Source organism: Apus apus, chromosome 4 (genome assembly GCF_020740795.1).
Source record: "Apus apus isolate bApuApu2 chromosome 4, bApuApu2.pri.cur, whole genome shotgun sequence".
Classification (NCBI taxonomy): domain Eukaryota; kingdom Metazoa; phylum Chordata; class Aves; order Apodiformes; family Apodidae; genus Apus; species Apus apus.
The window spans coordinates 58,417,310-58,437,681 of record NC_067285.1 but is presented as its reverse complement, the minus strand read 5'-3'; the positions used below and the strand labels follow the sequence as shown (position 1 = coordinate 58,437,681).

Below are 20,372 nucleotides of genomic sequence, written 5' to 3'. Positions count from 1 at the left end.
AAATTAATGTTTCTTCACATCGATTTATTCGTTTTAGTGCCTATATTGCCAAATTTATTTAGAGTGTGCTGATAGACATTTCATGAATACAAATGAAAGAATCATAGAAGGTGTGAAAAATCGATGGTCTGCATTGTCAATAAAGTGCAATAAGAACAATTACGTCTGGAGATTACACTTAATAGATTTTACAATGAACTAGTGAAGAGTAGTTATGTTTTCTAGTGTGCTTATTATTAATGAAAGTATCTAGAACTTAACTCATCTATATTTCCATCTTCCTCAGGAAATATTATATATTTTTACCCTGAAAGGAGTTTACTATTCCGTATGGAATCACTTGGAATTTAGAGATGGTTATTTTACATATGGCGATATGGGTGTGGACATTGTTCATGACTTCTAGAATATGAAATTGCTGCTGATTTAAAATAGAAAAGAATCTTTGCTATCAGGAAATCCATATACAAGTTTTACTGTTGGTTTGTCAATGTCTTAAGAGTTAAACTAATCTGAGTATTAAATATGTGTCTGACAGCTTGGTATTACCATTCTAAAAATTAGTTTTTGGTATCCGTGCTGCTTGTATCAATAATTAGTGGTTGACCTTTCCTTCTTTTTTGGTAGGGTAATCTAATCTTCTTTAAAATCATGTTGTGCTCTGTACTGTACGTCACTTGTTTGGTTTTGGGAAGTGGAAAGGATAAGGAATAAATGACGTGCTCTAATGCATCTATTTGTCATGTGTCACAGTGCCACTTAATGCTAATCTAATCAAATTGAGGATATCGTGATTGCTTAGCAGTGCTAGTTGCAGAGACTGAGGTTGCTCATTGTGAAAGAGTAGAAATAAACCAATAAAGTCACAAAGACCTCAAAGTCTTTTTAAAGTTACGTAGCAGCTGTAATTTTTGGCAGAATATGAAAAATGATGTGAGAAATGAATCTAAAATTAGCTCCAGATGTATACAGATTGTTCTCTGGTGATAATTACATTTTTCACTTTGAATTTTCCTAATTCAAAGAGGTCAGCATGGCAATCACAGAAGTGATTTATTTTGTTAAGAAGTGAACTGTCTTTTGCTACATGAAAGCTTGAGAGATATGAAATTGAATTTCAAGCCGACATTTTACAGATACTGGGAGGAGATGGGGTTGAGCTTGATTGATTTTTTTCTTTTTTCCCTTTTTTCTTTTTTTTTTGAGGGGGAGACCCAAGATAGGGTGGGAAGTGAAGTGATATCCTTTTGCTAAAATTTTAATTAATTTTTAAGGAGAGATGGAGAGGATGAAGTGCCAAAGATCAAAAGATCAGGTCAAAAACTAGTTTTTAATCACATAAATAATGTGGCATAGTTACAAAGTAAGTATCTGCAAATTTGATTTAAAACTTCACAAATTTGTCAGCCATCATTTTATGAAATTGAGAGATTGCTTTGATTAATATCTTTGGTGGGTTTTATGCTAACCTCTTTCTGAAAATTTGCTTTGAACATTGTATATGTGATATAAACACTTGGATTGTTTTTCTGAAACATCTGAAATTTTGGGGGGTATTTATTTAGATTTGTGGTCAGAATATATTTCTTCTTTCTCAGAAGTGTAAAATGGAATATTTGTAATTTTTTCATAAAACTATGAAAATAAACCTCTTTCCTAGGTGAAGTGATTTACTAAAATTTCAAAATATATCATTCTGTGAAATTTTTTGCGACACCTGGTTAATTTCTTCTCTTGTTTGAAGTTCATATATTTAGGCATATGGAAAAAGACCGTTGCTTTTGTGTTTTAATTCTGTGTTTGAAAGCTTATGTATTGTTTTTATGTTTAACACAAGGCAAAAAGAGAAACAGGTGGTTTAAGATACAGACAAAAGGCTTTTTCTAAGACAAAACAGTTATGTTTTCTGATAGACACACTACATTTTGGGACGTGTCTCTGTGAGCATACTTATGTTTATATAAATCTATCAAAACATAAAGAAATCCTTCATTTAATATTACTGCAAAGTGTTCCTGCTTATTTGACATTAATATCATTTTTGAAGGAATCGACGTTGCATTCAAGGCCGCTTTATAAAAGCATTGTGTTGCTCATCCTAATTCAGTCTGACACACATTCCAATAACACTACCTCCCTTCTAGGGTTTAAAACTAAATTTATGGCTGAGCATTGTGAAGTGCATCATTTAAAAATGGTTTCAACCCAAAACATCTAATAAATAAATAATGTGTATGGCTACTCAGTAGCAGACTTTCCAGACTAGAAATCATTCCATCGGATACTCAACAGTCCACTATCGGAGAGGGCTGTCAGATAAATCTTATAGTAGCTGCATTCATGTCCTGTAAATCACATGTTATTGTCTGAGCCTTCTGCCAGGTCATCTATTCTTTTCCCATTTATCAGAAATGCATACAGTACAGTGAACCTAGAAGCACCATCTAGTCTGGCCTGGCATCCTGTCGGGGTAATTAAACCAGCCAAAAGAGAGAAGTCCTGTGTCTATTATCCTTTTAAATGAGTGACGTCAGGACGTGAAAGCTGCTCATATGCTCTTGCGGGGCTTCTGCACGGGGAAGCTGTGATATCGCCCATGAATAAAGTGTTTTCATCTAAAAGGACTCTCAGTCTATGCCTAAAACACAAATGGGCATGTATGAATTTGTGTGTGTGTTTATCCATAACGCCAATATCCTACTGTGCTTCCTTTGTTTGGTCAGGTGTTTTCTTGAGATACATGACTAAGTAGGAGAAGCTGCCATCTTCCCTACACACTTATGAAAGTATTGAAAACATTTGTTGGTGGCTCACATACATGAAGCATTTGTCCTATTAGTGTAGCTCCAAGGTGAAAAGGTACAAAAGTAGGTGAAATAGGTTCCATAATTTTCCTTGATGCCTTCGAATTTAGGGGATTTGCAGCACTTGAAAAACGCTTCTTTCTGTAGTAAATCAACTGAATTGTCAATGGAATATGTGTAAGAGAGCTAATTGTCAGATCCATCTTTGACTTAAGAGTATTTTTCTTCTGAATCCAAATTTTCTAGACCATAAAATAAACTTGCACTAACTGACTCAAATAATGTTCAGCTCTGGTATAATTTTCTAAAATTGGTGGAATCACACCCAAGCCTTTGAAATGTTTGCAATTAAGAATTAAGGAATACTGCAGCAACTTTAATGATCCCTCTACCGCCAGGACCCACACACATACCTTGTTTACTGGTTCAAGGTATAAAAAGCTTCTTGGTTCTTCCTTCTTCTGCCCCCTGTTGTTTCAAAGAGATTAATGGCAAATTCTTGATAGCTGATGGCATATGTATAACTAAAACCAATGTTTTAATACATTTAATCTCTAAGTATTTTATCTTCTAGAAATATTAATATGATATATTGCAATATAACTACATAGCTGTAGCTCTTATACTTTATCAAGGTTCAATATAAATCTATCTTTCATGGAGAGATGGAAGAGGTAATCATAAACTCTGATACTCCCAATTTTTATTTGTACACAGTGATAGCATCTGCTCATATGGGCCAATGAAATATGATTACAGTTGAATATCTTGTGTGCTGTATTCATAGTTTTGGGGTTATTTTTTGCAGAGAAAAGCACAATCTAAGGCAATGTATGTGGATGTTCAAAATATAGCAGATGCTGATTAGTAGTAGTATTAAAGCAGAAAAAATTGCACTGTGAATGTTGGTCTTGCTGTCTGTGTAGGCAAAGTTACAGGTCTTCAGCTCTTTTTTCTTGTCCAACTCAACTCAACAAATCACGTCACTGGTTAAAGGGTGAAATGTTTCCATAAGGTTTTTGTTTGGCATGATTTTTATTCAGTGTGATCTTTTTTTCATAGGCTACTGAATCAGTTTGATTCTGTTGCTCATAAGGCAGGCAATATTAATATATTAATCTTTTGCAGTATCTTAGTTGCGTCGTATCTTTTACTCTGATAGGGAGTCTTAATTATTTAAATAGTATCAGCATGTGCCATGCAGTCATGCACCCATACAAACAACATGGTCATGTATTTCCCCCAAGGAAGAGCAATAGGGTGGTAGTTAAGATTCTGATTTTTCAGGTTTTTTGCTCCCTCACACCCCTCCTGCACTCCAGTATTTCGATGCTTATAAAATGCAATGGAATATTCAGGCTTTTCTGAGTATTGTGTGCTCAGAAAAAAGCTTTGTATCAACCATCAACATTCATTACTTCAAGACTGGATTTCTACTGCGTGTTCTAAAATGTAGAGAGCCTTTGAATTACTCAGAGGTTTTAGTTGATGTAGAGGATGGTTAGTTCTCAGTGTTTTTTACTTGCAGAGAGAACACATTCTACTGATGCTCTGTGATCTGTACTGGTTCCTAATTTACTTTTAAGTGCAATTTGATGTGATGGATAACTACAGTGATTGCTATGAAGTTTTAATTGAATTGAGCATAGGTTGTCTGAAGAATTATGCCACTCTGATAAACACGGCAATTGAGCTCAGCAGAAGCACCAAAACTCTTAACAATATCCTGGTTTAGGTATGAGTAGAACAAATGCTGTTTGAATACTTTTTATGTGCCCCAAGTGTTAGATGATGACATTTTAATCCAGTTATTTTTCCATGTAATCACTTTATGTTCTAACATCTGAAAGTAAGTTTGAAAAGGATCTACTATTAATCCTTCAGGTCCATGTTCTGAAAAGTGTGTATGGTTTGGTTCAGAGGGTAGATTTTTTAGGGATTTTGTAAGCTGCCAGATTACTTTCTATTAATCCTAATGCATATTCTTATTTTCTTTTAAAAGCCATTTAGATGATATCAGAAGTTGGAGGTTTTCATTTTTATGCAGTGTGAACTTCTGCCAATAGGATCTTTGTCAAAGATGAATGTAGCTATAGTTGAGTAGAAAACAAAACACTTCAGTAATAGATTATTTTTATGAGAAAATGGTTAGAAACATGAATGTATTAGGCAAATTAAAATAATGTAGATATTAACAAATAAAAATAGAGTAAAGGACTTCCAAAGGCTAAATTGTAAAGTTGTAAAGGGGAGGATGTTGCATGAACCATCCCCGTGTTTGCCTTGTATTGCTGACTTGCTTTGTGATGATATTTAGTATTTCTAGTGCAGTATGAAGGCACTTTATGGAGATGCACAGAAAAATACTTCACCTGCAGGTGTGCCAGAGACTTCATAGTGTATTTAATTTTTTGCTTGTGCTTTTTTGAAAAAATTGAAGATTTGAAGAATATCTGCCAGCCTTTTGTAGAGATGAGGTGGCTGTGGAAGGAAGTGAAAGTATTCAAAATCATCTTGCTCTGCTATGAATTAGATTCTGAAGCTGTCTTAGATCTACTTAATACCAGGTGGAGCTAGGCATATGAATAGAACAATAAATCTTAACATTTGAAAATGTGGGGTTGCCAAGCATGTTATTGTTATGCAGGCAATAGTAGGAACATTCCTCGTGCAATTTTGTAACTGGTGTACAAAATGAAAGATTCATATCCTATTCTTTAATATGCTGTTGGATGGAGAGTAGTTGGGAAATGTCTGTTGAGCTTTATGTACACTGATACTTCAGGATATTTTCAGGCAAGAGATTTTACATTAAAAACTATTTCCTTTTCAAAAGCTGTTATTATTCTGTCCTCTTCCAACATATATTTTCGTCTATAATGACTTAGTTTTGCCATATGGAGGCTGCGGTCAAAGTTAGAGAAGGGAAGGTAGATTCCATGGTAGCCATGGGCCATGCTATCCAAGTGCTTTCTTGGGATAGAAGAGACTTAAGCTTCAATTAATGTTTTGGGTAATGGCTGTTATTATCACTCAGTAGAATAGTCTGTCAGAAGAAGAATTTCAGTGTACCCTCCCAAAGTATCTAGCAGTCCAGAAGCATAAGGGCATTTACCAGGCAGGAGTAGAGTTTTGAAAGAAATCAAGCTCTCAATCTGTAAAAGCAACATTGTGATTCATCTGTGTTGTCCTCAATTGTGTTTTCTTCTTTGGTTGTTACATATGAACACATCAGTTATTTTCTCTAAGGTCTTGGGGATAAAGTTCAGGGCTTTGGCATTCTCCTGCATTGCAAGGCACTTGATGTCAGTACTGTGAGCTGTTTGGCTAGTGGTCAGTAGAATTAACTCTAGAGAAACTGAATGAAAGCCCTGGAAGATGTGGGAGGGCACTAGCTGTGGAATCCAGACTCCTTAAACACAGCTCTTTGATGCTTGGATTTTACATACTATTTTGTCAGTAAGTTTTCTTCTAACAAAGCAGAAGGTTAAATTATCAAATCTGTTGTCTAGGTCACTTGGATGCTCCATTACACTTGATATGTCTGGTTTTTTTTAAACATTGTGTAGCTTCTTTTCTCCCTGAGTGGCCGTTTTTTCTCCATCTCTGAGGATTTCACTTTGGGTGTTGAAAAAGGATATTGACAGCTTTCGTTCTTGGTATATATCACTAAACAGAGTACTTGAAATAATTACAAATGGATTAGTTGTGCTATGGATATTTTGCCACTTGCCTATGTTATACATTCTAAGTGTTTGAAACTGGACATAAGTTTGGTAGATAACTGTCTGAAGTGCAATTGGGATAAGATTGAAATAAATGGAAACAGCTGGGAAAACCTTTGGATTATGTTGAAATTACATTTTAAATTAGCTGCTTGTATTTTTTTTTCTTTGACTTAAGCCGCATGTAGATTCTGTCTCTCCTGAAATACATTGTTGTCATTTATTCTGTGTGAAACTCCAGGAAAATGTAAAATTTGCCAGTTGGAACTTCACTCCTACTTTGATTTCTGTTGCTTTCTAAATTGTTTAAAAGTTTAATTACCTATAATTGTCTGCAATATTTAATCTGTTGAATCCCATGGAATTGCTTGGAGAGCATTCTAACATGTTTAAATAGGAGCTTCTTTCAAACTCCTATTATTCTTCCTGATAATCGCTCAGGTTCACACTTCTCAGACCCTACTACAGTTTGCTACACCAAAAATGTATTTGAAATCTTCTTTCTCATAGATGTAGTTGTTGGCTTCAGGAATAATGTGCTTTTATTACTATTAGCATGGCCTACAGAGAGGGAGTTTAAAACATCTGTGTCCATCAATTGCTAATTTAAAAAATAATAATTCTGATATAATGTTGTTTGTTGTGTGAGGCTATGAAGCAGATGTATGTTGACAGTTTGCTTAGTAGATATTAAGCAAAGAAGTTTATAACTTAAACTTTTGCTTGTGTGGAAATAGGTTGGAATGTATATGGAATGATTACCAATACCACATGAATAATAAGTGAACTTTTCTTGACTTAATGATGCAATAAGCACTTTATAGTTACATCCTGACAAGTAGCAGTCACAGTAGTTAAAATCTGTGAGCTAGTACTTTGGGTTTATCTCCTATGTCTTTCCATAATACTTAGTCTAGGAGGATATTTTAAAGTTTTGTCCACTCCCCAGTTTGGAGATTAAATGTATAATATAGGATTTTAAGATGAGCAAAAACTATGATGTCTTGCATGTAGTATATAAAAAAAATCTGATGTTACACTTTTATTAAATGGGGTTGATGTTTCTGCATATTAGATACAAATAACTGTCAAAGTGATAGAAATGGCTTTGTAACAAACCTTGTTTTATCTAGGCCTACTTTTGACCCACTGGGAAATGCCCTCTACAATTTGAAGCCACTGTATTTTGAAGTGTTCAACAAAAGCAGACTGTATCAGCTAAAGCAGCAAACTGGGAATAATAGTGCAAAAGAACTAGTGTTTTGTGGTTTATACTACACAGTTGTTTCGTGGACAGTAATTGTGAGCTTTGGGTTTTGAACAAAATTGAAAAAAGACATTAATGTAAAGAAATTGGGGTATGTGTGCTATATATGAGACTAAGAAGGTGTGGAGAGAGGTATGAGTGGACATGTATAGTAAAGTGATGATATTTTGGTGTGGACTGATGTGAACTGTTATTTCTTAGGACAATACATTTGGCGAAGTAAACATGGCTTGTAGAATTTGCATAGAGGAATGGACAAATGGCAGTATAAAAAACCACAGAACTGTTCTTAGAAGTAGTTTGTCATACTGGAGTGGAGAGACCTGAACTGTTTGTCTTACTGAAACATATTTGTTGCCTACAATGAAGTTCTGGGGGAAAATGAGGATTTTTCATCCCTGATTTTCTTTTTTTTAAATTACAGTCTTTTGTGGTTGTTCTGTAGGGTTTTCAGATAATATAGGTTCTTACTAAGATGAATTCTCTTATGAAATGAAAATTACATGAACTTGATCAGGCATCCAGGACATGATGTTGGTGTGAGTTTAATGGAAAACACGTCTGCTACAGCTAAAAATACTAGCCTTTAAAACTGTGTTGCTGAGAATTTTCATGATTAATGTATGCAGTTTTATGTTTAGGGAGGAGATTGGGTTGTCTAATGTAAATGTGAACCTTGGGGGTGTGATAGGGGAGCAGGACAGCATCATTTCCATGAATGTACACTGCTGCAGATGTTCAAAAGTAAGGGAACATAATTTAGCTACAGAAGCAAGACTTTTCTGAAGAAAAAAGGCATCCTGTTGCTTCACCAGCACACTAGGACTTAAAAAAACACCACCATTTAAGGTGCGTTTTGTGCGGTGAGAGCACACCCTGTGGCTTGGCAGTCTAGTCAGAAGGATGTTACCATGCTGACTTTATAACTAGATCTTTGAACAATATTCTCATGGGTGGTAAATGCAAAACAAAGTAATATCAACTGGCACTTAATTCTGTTAGCTCCCTGCTGATGAGGCTTTGCACTGAAATGGAACTCTTCCTGACAGGAAGTCAGTGGCAAAGTGTGGAGACCTCTGAAAATAAAGTGTGCTTTAATTTGACACCCTGCTGTTTTACAGCTAGTCTGTTTAATTTGAGACTATGGAAAGAGGTTTAGTGGAGGGGAGCAGTATGAGATTATGGAAAGTTCAGTGAGCAGCAACACTTGTTGCTGACTTTATACTAATTACAAATATGTGAAGATTTTTGCTCATGTTAATAAACTGAATAATGTCTCTGTTTTCAAGCAAAACTGCGTAAAAACCCCGTGATTGAAGGAGAAGTGCTGTTTACCCAAAGTTCTAGCTGGAGGAGGTTTGCGTAGAGATGCTGTTCAGTTTAATGTTTAACCTTTAGTTTTATTCATACTCATCTGTGTCTTTTTACATGTATATGCAAGTGGGAAAATATATGTCTCAGCAAAGATGTTGATTCTGTACTAATCTTTCACTCAACACTTAACTTGTTTAAGTGAAAAAAACCTCATAATTAAGATTATGCAGCAAGCAACATGATATTGAGGTGCATGTCTGTTAGGCATCCTAGTTGTCAGTCAAATTTGATATAGAATAATCATCTGGATATTCCAGTGCCCTCTGAGTATTTATGAATAAATTTATTTCTATTTAAAACAAAAATTGTTTCATTTTTCTTTGTGGAAAAATTACTTGGTGAGTGCAGGGGAGGATTAGCAGTGAAAGGAGCAGACAAATATTATTTATTGTGTTTATTGTAGCAACATATAGAGATGAGAATAGAGCCTGTTGTTACTGAGTGCTGTATAACAGTGGAATAATGGATACTCAGAATATTTTAGTCTAAATTAAGGCAACAGGATGAAGAAGGGAAGGGACTGTAGGATGCAAGTGGAGTGTAATGGAAGAGATACTACTTTTTCTGCCTTTTTTTTTTTTCTTTTTTTAATTTCTTTTCTCTAAATGTTTTCTTTAAAGATTTGCATGAGGATATGATTACCCAAGGAACAGGTTTGGGTATTCCTGTCTTTTGAGTGAAGAGGTTACATTGGTTTACATACTTTGGTTTCATTCCCTCAAAGGGTACGATTATAGCAGGAAATCTTGTTTGTTGTTTACATTTGGGGGAAAAGGGGCTTTTTCATTCCAAAATGGTATTCACTGTGTGTATTGTTGAGATTTTTTATTAGTGAACTTTATTGAGTTAAAGCTTATCAGACACCAAGCAAGATGAGTGATACTCTTTGGTGCTAGTGGTGATGAATGTTGCTATGGGAGGGATCAGTCCAACACTGCTAGTTCAACTGTACAGCAGTGAGTACACTGCAATTTTCTTGTCCTTATAATGAGTAGTCTACCTTGGAAGACAGTTGTTTGCATGCAGTGGCTTTACAAAATTTAAAATCACAGTTAAACAAAAAAGCACTGAATCAAGAGGCAGTTGCCTTATACTTCTGCTACTTGGTTTGTTTTCCTTTTTTCATAAAAATGATGCTAACACTGCAACTGGATTATTTGGATCTCTTCCCTTTGTATTATTTTGTCTTTTCCTCACTTCTGTTTTTCAGACTCACTTTGAAATTATAGTTTCTTGCATCCCATTGCTGCATATTTACAGAACTGCTTGGATTTCTTAATTAATGTTGAAGATTTCTGTTCTTATTCTCCCTAAAGCTACTGTCTTTCATCTCAGCTTTGAAAACAGCCAATGGTTTAAGAACCTGAAGAGGAATCTGTGGTGGAAAAGGTTTGCTGCTAGATGAACTCAAACCTGACCCCTAATTTCGTTTCATGAGGAGTCATGGCAACAGCCTGGTAGTTGGAGAGAGAAAGGGAGGGGCTGCCCAGGCAAATTGCTTTCTCCATCAGTAGCTGTGTACCTGAAATCAGTGATTCACTCATTCTGTATGTTCACCCATTCTATGGTTTGTTATTGTACTGGGACCACATAGGAGCAGGAGTTTAACATAGACTTACCTGTTTCATCTTAATGTGACATTGGTTCTAGGGATAAAATTTTACTCATCGAGTCATGAGCTGTATCAGTATAAAAAGCATATAATACGTTTTTCGTATACATGTTCAGACTTTTTTGAAGCTAGATACAAACATTATGTTTCTGAGTTTTGATATACAGTTTTTATGCTGTGATAATTACTACTGATAGCATTGTATGTTTGCATACGGTGGTATTTTCATAATTTTGTATGAAATTTCTGATTGCAAACAATGGTATTTTCATGGTTTAGAAGATCTTTCAGATTAAGTGATTGAAGTTTTCTTTTACTACTAAAATCCTTGTCACCGCAAATTATGACAACGGGAACGTGTGTCAAGATTTTCTAGCTGTATGTAATTGTTAAAGCTTGTGTGTGCTGTAATGTTTTATGTAGTGTAACTTTCATAATACTGTATCTTTTAGGAAGAGATTTGCATGGTTTGTAGAGAAGATAACAGTTGTCACTTTGCCTCTTACGCTATGAGATTATTCACATTGTTAGACAAAATGAGTTTTTTATTTAGTATTTTACTGAACAACTTAGTACTTAAGTATGCAAACTAATCCAGCTCTATATGTGTATAATTTATTTGCAGAATCTATAAAAACTTATTGTAACTTTAACTCAGACTTTTAAGTATTGAAATTAAACTCTCATTATGAGGTGGTTTTAGGCATTTACCACTAACAACATAATACCGGTTTATAGGAAGCTCTGTTTACATGGAATACTCCAAATGGTTAAACAGCAGGGGAGTCTTCTGCTTTTAGTTAAAAAACTGCTGTTTCTGTATGGCTTATTTACTGCTTCTTTAATTCTTAATGTAGTGTGCTGTGGAATTGAGCATGCAAAAGTCAGCAAAGAGTTCTGTTTTCTACGTCTAAGGTTATTACTTGCTGTACAATAATAAAGACACTGTTTTATTGGGTTAGTTGTAATTAACTTCAGCACTAGGCATTGATATAAATCATTCCTAATCTGTTTTCTTTACATTTTCATTATTTTAAACTGGTTTAACATAGCTTCTTTCTGTTGTCCTTTTACATAAGGACTAGGGTTGTAATTGGTTTTTTGAATTAGGCTGTCAGAAGCTAATGTGCGTGTTGATCCAAGAATTGATTAAGGAACACTAATGAATTTCATATAGCACTTTTAAAAGATTTGTAATAAGTACTCTATAGCAGTGTTCTGTTATGCCATTAGAATTCAATACAATATTGTCATGCTGTGCAACTGGGGAAATATTTCAGTAAAAGAAACTTTGATTCCGTTTCATAGTTAAAATAGTAAAGTGTTGTGGTTCTGAATACAAAAAAGTGTTCCAACTCTCACCCAAAGTATATTTTATGAAAGTAACTATTGTTATTTTACTCTTTATTTCTCTGTTTTATCAAAGGAAAAATGCTGAACCACTTCTGATTTTCCTTTCTTTTTCTGCTCAGTGCTGGTATTTGATACCATCAAGGCCATGTGCTGTTTTGACTGACTTATCAATGCACTAGTGAGCTGCAGCATTTTCAGTAGTTTGTTAACAGCATAGGTTTGAAACAAGAATGTTAAGTGTTCTTTTCAGTAATTTTTGCAACACTGAACATGTTTGTTTCTTGAATTTCTTGTAGTTTTCAGGGGTAGATAGTCACACATGCACGATCTCAGGCCACCTTTATTCATTAGTTAGTTGTTTATGAGTGTGTTTGGAATATTTTCCCACAGCAACGTGCTTGGTGTTATACCTCCATTTGAGCAACTCCCTCATCTACTTAATTTTTACACATCTTTCCTCTAGGAGGCTCATTGAAATTTTCAGTACAAAGATTCTAGTTGTGTATTGTCACTAGCTGTTTTTTGTTTTTTTTTTTTTTTACAAAAAGCAATGTCTTTTTAATGGAATGCAAGCAGTAAATACTTTTTATTGTAACTGGGTGTGTTTGATAGTTTGAAAGTCTTATAAAAATAATTAGCTCTTTTATATAGTTCTAATGGCAGCCTTGCAAGTTTCCCCTGGAGCAGTGTCTAATGAACAGGCCTTGATTTTTCCAGTTGGGCTTTTAGATTCCCTGAGGACTTGACTTCAGACCTTGAAGGGCAGCAGCTGCCATTTGTCTTAAAGCTGGAGTTGCCAAACAGACAGACCACATACTAATAGGACACATTTGTGCAGCCTGAGTATGTAGAACCCCGATAGAGGCCTAATGATGATCATCTGTTGAGAGCTTGTAGCTGGCTACATGGTTAGAGTAACTTTTATCACCCTTATTGAAATCAAAACCAATGTATTGATTAGTGTGATAGCTTGACTTGTTACATAGATGCCATATTAAAGCTTTCATAGACAAGCCCTTTTTTTTTTTTTTTTTTTGTGTAGGAATAGCATCCATTGTTTAAATTTCAATAAATTCAAGCCTGTTTGATAAGTTTTCCTTCTCAAAAGATGTCCTGAATTATTGGGATAGTATTAAATATTTTTGCAAGTGCTCTCTTTTCTCCGTGTCAAGATTCAGCAACAGTGATGTTCTTATGTAGAGAGAGAACCATCAGTATCATTATCGAATTATTTTTTTCTCAATCTATTTCTGATAGTTGTTCCATTATTGATTTATGTTATTTAAAATTTTAGCATCCAGGTATGACTTGTATATGTACTGAATAATGTAATTTCCAAATGTGTGTTCAGTTACTCTTGTATTAAAATCGGTTGCATCCTTGCAAATTTTTTGTTTTGTACACTACTTAGCACGTGCTCATTTTGATACAAAATTGCTACATAGAGTTTCTAGGTATAATTTTCCATAATTCCATGTTGGTTTAAATTTCTTTCAATGGAGCCTTGTGGGTTAAAATAATTTAAACGTGCTTCAACTCTTTAAAAGTAATTTATGTTTGCAGATATTCTGCTTAACGTGCATGCTAGCTTCTTTTTAATTATAAAGAACCCAGCTGAGATATAATCTACTTTTCACTATATGTTCTTTATTGCTGAGTTTATTCAAGCCTCTAGTGGATGTGGTGCTGAGAGAGTGCTGACACCAAGTGCAAACACTGCTGAAAAGTTCTTGATAGTTTACTTTAGGCACTTAAAGATTAGTATATCTCTCTATGAACAAGTTTTTCATGCAGATTTGACCTTTACTCTAGGATATAATATGTCTCTTAGTTATATGTTAACACATTTTCCCACCCTGCTCCTTAGTGCTCCATTCTCAGTTGTCAGTACCAAAGTCATCCTTCTCCTTTGTTTCATAGCCAAAATAAATTGTTAAAACTCCACCAGCTTTATGGGAAGGATGGATTAGCAAAGAATTTGCTCTTTTTTACTTGCTTATGAGTGTGCATTTCAAATGTTAGATACAATTCTTAATTGTGGAATATGTTAACCTTGTTAGAAGGATATTTTTTTTAGGCTTCTGATAAAAATTAATGATTAAGGAGTATGCATGTGGATGTATATATGAAGCAAAGTAGTAGTGCAGTTTGCTACACTTGAAAATAAAGCAGTTTTCATCTATTAGGTGTGTTTTAAATATTCTGTTCAAGATTCATGTTTAATTGTTTAGCCCTCAGACCAATTGATGGATTGATCTTGCAAATGTTTTATATAGCTTGATGAATATATATATATATATTGGTTAATTGTTTGAAATAGGATTGTAGTTCTTTCCTGTAAGTGTACAGGTGAGGAGGGGTATGCTAATTTTCTAAGGGCAAGCACTTCAAATTGCAAACCAACGAAAAAGTTAAAAAATTTTCTTGCCATTTACTTCAGTGATTAGAGTTTAGGAATGGCCATATTGGGTTACATAAAGGCTCAACCTTCTTGTTGTATCTCCAACTATAGACACAAAGAGGTGCTCAAGAAAAACATAGTAGTGCAAGCAAGCATAATACTCTTCCACTATCCAGCTATTTTCAGCTCAGTGTATTTTCTGAATTGGATGTAGTTTCTGTGTATTTAGTCAATATCAAGGTATTTTCCTTCTGTGTGGTAGTGCAGTCTGCTCTTGATCCTATTGTACTTTCAGTCACCACAACATCCTTTGGTTCTAGTGATCTGCAATGGACTGTGTAAAAAATGACCTTCATTTCTTTGTTTTGAAGCTGACTCCTATTAGCTGCTATTTGTAGAAAAAGCTTTTGGATAGGCCTGTTTGGGTAAAGTAGTTTCTGAAGTATTAGATCTAAGCGAGGATATTCAGAATGAGTAGGGAGCCAACAACAAATGGAAGAAACTGACTGATCAATAGAGTTGACTCTGAAAAATTCAAGTTCAATGCAGAATGTTTAAAGAACTCTGATTATCTTATGATGCCATATGATTAGAGACAAACTTTATTTTTAAGAAAGGAACTAGGAGGATCAAGTAGTACAGAAGACTTTTCAAATGCATTTAAAGACTGAGATAACTATACATGTACATATGCAGCTGCAATGAAAAAAAAAACACAACACCTAGAATTAATAAAGATTGTTTGGCTAGACTAATCTCATTGCTGGTTGTGGTCTAATGCACGTTGTGGGCATTGACCAAAATATATTTCCTAGACTGAGGAAATGTGGAATTTGTGTGGGTTTTATTAGAACATTTAGTACTGTCATACAGTTGATCATTAGTTAGAACTAATTTAAAAATCCTCTGTAAAATTGATTTAAGAAAAACCCCAAAAACCTTATTTAAATGGGATAGCAGTAGGTCATGTTATAAACCTTGAGGGAGATTATTAGTTTCGGAAAGAAGGATTTCAGACCAGTACTGTTTAGTCTTTTCATTTAATGACCCTTGTTCACTCAGTAAAAAAATGTGTTAATGAAACTTGTTGATGATATGAAATTGGTGCTATAGAGGACTGGGATACAATTTTGCTTATGGCAGAGTTGTGCTGTAGCTACAGGAAATGTGTTATTCCATACAGAAAATTATAATTCAGATGAGGTTTGAAGCAACCTCACGTATAGGATATAGTACTTGAAAGACACAGTACTTTCATTTTCTTTTCAGTATTTTTATGCAAGCGTTTGCAGATTCCATTAGGAAATAGGTGAAACAATAATAAGCTAGGGAAGTTCCACATCAGACAAAGTATTGGAATAAAATCTGATTTCTTATTTGTCTCCCTGTAATGGTTGTTTTTCATTGTAGCTATTTGTGATAGTGTTTAGTGCTTCTAGGTTTTTTCCTGCTTTATTATTAAGTGTACGGTGACCAGAAGCATTAAAAATAGGTTACGTCTCTCAGTTACTAAACATTTATAGCCATAGGAAATGGTGGTCAATTAAGAACAGCTTAGAACAGGTATGAAATTATTGACTGTTGATCTTCCCTTACAGTCCTTCCTTAGGAAAGTGCTGAAATGTGTTTTGTAGTTATTTAGCTGCATTAGTGGTTGAGTCTGAGGCTTTTAACGTGTTTTTTTCCTTAATACCTTTGGGTGATTGATAACTAAGATGTTGATATAATAATGCAATATGCATACTGAGTGTAACTGTTGGAGAGAGAACATATACTGTGGGGAAATATTGAATGGATCATGAAAGATGATGACCATTACTCTTTTCTTTCAACTATTAAAGCTAGCTTTAGGGTGTGTTCAGCTGTCATTTATGAAATTGTTTAGACTAACGCCTTCTTTGATGATGTCTGATGTAGAGAAAAATGCTGAAAAATCTCATGATGAATGAACTTTCTTTCCACTTTTGGCAACCTCTATCTTCACCAATTAAATTTTCAAGTATTGTAGTGAGCTCTCTTAAAGAGCAGGGCAACAGATGGACAGTGTCATAAACAGAAAAAAAAAAAAGCTTTTTTTTTTTTACACATTTAAGCTAACAGAGAATATTTTCAGTTATCATCATATGAAGCTAAATATTTAGAACTTGATATTACATTTTAAAAAAACCTTATGAGGATTAGTTCCATATGCTATTTTGTTTAGAATATTAGCAGTTAAAAGGCATTTTTTTTCATAAGGATAAATGCTTCCTAAAGCTATTTCAGACAGTTTACACGCTAACTAGAAGCTGTGTAATGGGGGGCATAAGAAAGCAATAGGGAAAACTGGTGGAAGGATGGTGGGCTAAATATTAGTAAGATATATGTAGCAATAAGGACCAGTGATACTATATGATGTAGCCTCAAAAAAATCCCACCACACCTCAAAACCCAAAAGCTGTCATATGTCATAATATGTAAATGGTCCTTAGCTGGCTCTTAGAATATTGCTTGCATATTAATACCTATAAACTAGTTATGTAAAAAGTAATGAAATACATTTGTATTTCATGATTAATAATACATCACAAATTAATTATTCTACTCTTAATTCTGACTACTTGAAAATTGTAATACATTATTGCAACTTTAAAAAGGTAGAAAATATGTTGGTTCTAGAACTTAATCAAGCCTTCAGAGATCAGAGTTATAATCTCTCCCCTGCATTTGAAATCTGGAATTAAATTTTTTTTTTTGGGGGGGGGGGAAGAAGGAGGGGCAAGGAGTCAGAATTTCAATTGTAAAAATACCCATTGTTCTACTGGCTTTTGCATATGTTTGATCAACCCTTCATATCACTAGCTGAGAGGTAGTTCTGCAACACTGAGCAACAAGAAATGTACCCAGTTGACAGTGGGTATTAAAAACTCCTACATTCAGAAAACTGGAATTTTTTAGAGATATTTTCAGTTTGCTCCTTTTGCCTGTTTGGGAGCTCTTGAGATTTTTTAAAAGAACCACAGTGATAGAAGTAATGATATAAATTAATCATTAGGGTTCTTATTTTGTACATCAAAGACTGAAAAAATCAAGAAGGCTGATGTGGAAAAGCATATGAAACTTATGAATCTGTCTGCTGCAGAATCATTCTTTTGTAGTAGTTTAGAAGAGCTGTAGAATTTAAGGCTAGAGTTGTATTTGGCCTGTTCTATCCAAATGCCTCTGTATTTTCCCCAAAATATAAGGTTCATACATGTAGTGCCCTAATTTTTAGCTCTGTCAACTTGCTTCTGTTAAGTCTAGGATTACAAATCTTTGTGTTTTTGTTAACTGATTCTGTTTTCTCTTCAGTTTTCAAACTGAGGAAGCAAGCCCTGGTAATAGGTTATCTTGGTTGGCTGCTTTCCAGCGTGTCTTTTCTAGGGAGCAGGCAAAACCTGCCTACATTTTTAAGAGGTATATAATTTTGCTGTAATTCAGGGTTCAGTTGGATATAACTGTACTGTGTGATGTTGAGGTGAGGATTATTATCGGCATGGATGTTAACTAGACTTCAAGCTATAAGATAAATTTGTGTCTAATGAACAAGCCTTGCATTAACATGGAACAGTTTGTTTCTAGCATTCTGAAGGTTCAAAAAGGCAAGAAGCACTAGTGAACCAGAGAAAATTCAAAATTATTGTATAACGCAGCAAAAGATAATTATGCAGTAGTTTGTGGGATGTATTTGTATTTTCTTCTCCCCTGCACAGCATATGACTTTGCATAAATCATACTGTTCTGTTTCTTCTTATTGGCAATGTTTCTTTCCTAATTACCATACATTTAAAGCTTTATATGTTTGCTGGTGGTGGTGTGAGTTCCTAAAATTGGAAAGTGGATGACTGTCTAGCTGAAAATGTGTTTTCTTTTGTTTTTACACAACTCTTTTTTTTTTTTTTTTTTTTTTTCTCAGGAGTGGCAGAACTCTATACAAAAGAATGCTGGCCTTGCCTTTATTGAGCTTGTCAACGAAGGAAGGTAGGTCACAATACTTGACAGCACCTTTGCCTTAGCCAAGTTGTATGTCTTAAAACTTTTTAAAAAAGAATTTTTCTTCCACCTCCTGTGTTGTTTTCTTTGAGTTTTGTAAGCATCACATCCTTTAATACTTCAGTTCTGATACTGAACATGGGATTTTGCAGAATCTGAATGCTGTGTAGTTTAAATATTTCACTTATTGGTGTGTCATGGATTTTCTGTTTTCCTGTCCTTGTGTGCTGGTTAACATTGAAGCTATCATTTGTATTCACCTAATCTCTTGAGAAGGGAATTGATATTTGGAAGGCATTATAGCTAGGAACTGTAAGATAAGCGTCCGTCTCAAAAATTAGATTCCAGTTTGCTCATTTATTTCCTATCTACCTCATAAAATTGAGAGGAAGAGAGACCCTTTAAGGTAAAAATAAATAATCTGTTAGTATTACCAATTAGTTTAATGTTCTGTCTGTAACTATATATGTATATTACTGGGACTTATAGAAAAGGATGAAGCAGGTGATGGGGCCATGCCCTTTGACTCGTAATGACTATTCAGAACCATCAATATTTTCTTCATTAGGAATTGATTGTTGAGGCAGACTAAAAGCAATATTTACTTTTTCTAAAGGATTTTTTTTAAGATGTCTTAGTGAGTTAGCTAAGGAATATGATAAGAAACACCATTTATCTAAACCTAAATTCTGCTGTTGAGTAACTTGAGATATTGAAAATCCCAATAAAAATAAATTTTACAGGGTTAGCAGGGCTACTGAATTAAAAACAAAATAATGTATCACATAAATAAAGTGCCAAATATATTTTTATCATTACAGGAATAGGTACAATGGCTGTTTGAGATTTTTCTTTTAAAATGTGTAGATGTTTTCAAGATACATAAAAATAATGACCATTTTAATGGCTGCATTTCACTTTGTGGTGAGGGAATCACCATTCTGAGGCAGAAAAAACGTTTTGCTACTAGTCTTGATCCCAAGGGCCAGGGTAAAGTAACAAGGGTGTTCAGTTACAGTGTTAAGATCTAGCCTGTAGTTGTTTCCTATTATGTGAAGCTGACCTGTCTTGACCTTACTTATAAAGTGCCTGCTATAAATTTGGCCCTTGATTAATGTTTTATTAGCATAGATAACGTAGACATCCCACACACATGTAAACCACAATGTAAGGTTCATCTGTGTAAGACGATTATCGTGAACAAATCAGTTGCTGAGACTGAGTTGTAAGTAGCAGCTACCTAGTAGTTATTCAGCTTGTCCAGGTCAAGCTTTCAGAGAGCATTCTATCAGTAAACTGCTTGGAACGGACTATTTTCTTTTAAAAACCTGCCGTGTCCATCACAGACAGATGGAATTACTCCCCCACCTCCATAAACAACATCCATAACTTATAGACTGGCCTTAGCACAGTGGTTGTCTCAGGGACAAATGATCCCTTGAAGACTGAAAAGTGTGGTTTTGGTTAGCAGAACATATCTAAGTAATTGTTACTTCAGTTCGTTTCTGACTTGTAGCAGAGTTTTTGGTTTTGTTTTTTGTTTTTTTTTTTTTTTAAATGGGGAAGTAACTTTCATTACAGGAAAGAGGAGAGGGGATTAATTTCTTAAAAATGGCTTCTTTTATCTATCTTCATTTTCCTGCATTGCTCTTTATAAAAGCCCTTGAAGTTATTGCTGAACTGGTTACTGTGGTGTTTGTGGCTTTTCAGAATTCACTGAAATGAATGAACAGTGGAACTGCTCTTTTCTTTATGCAGGTTGAATTATTTTTCTTTCATATATACTAACAGTTACACCAAAACATTTTGGACCTTGTATTTCATT

General features: G+C 34.5%; 1 protein-coding gene across 3 annotated transcripts in view; it reads left to right on the top strand.

Annotated features, from left to right (window-relative positions):
- The window catches only part of LRBA (LPS responsive beige-like anchor protein), a 406,974-nt gene that overhangs the window by 110,636 nt on the left and 275,966 nt on the right, over positions 1 to 20,372 (top strand). For all 3 annotated transcript variants that reach the window (XM_051619696.1, XM_051619697.1, XM_051619695.1), the window contains exon 34: positions 18,471 to 18,535. In XM_051619696.1, coding sequence (XP_051475656.1) covers positions 18,471 to 18,535 — 65 coding nt within the window. The remainder of the gene's footprint in view (positions 1 to 18,470; positions 18,536 to 20,372) is intronic.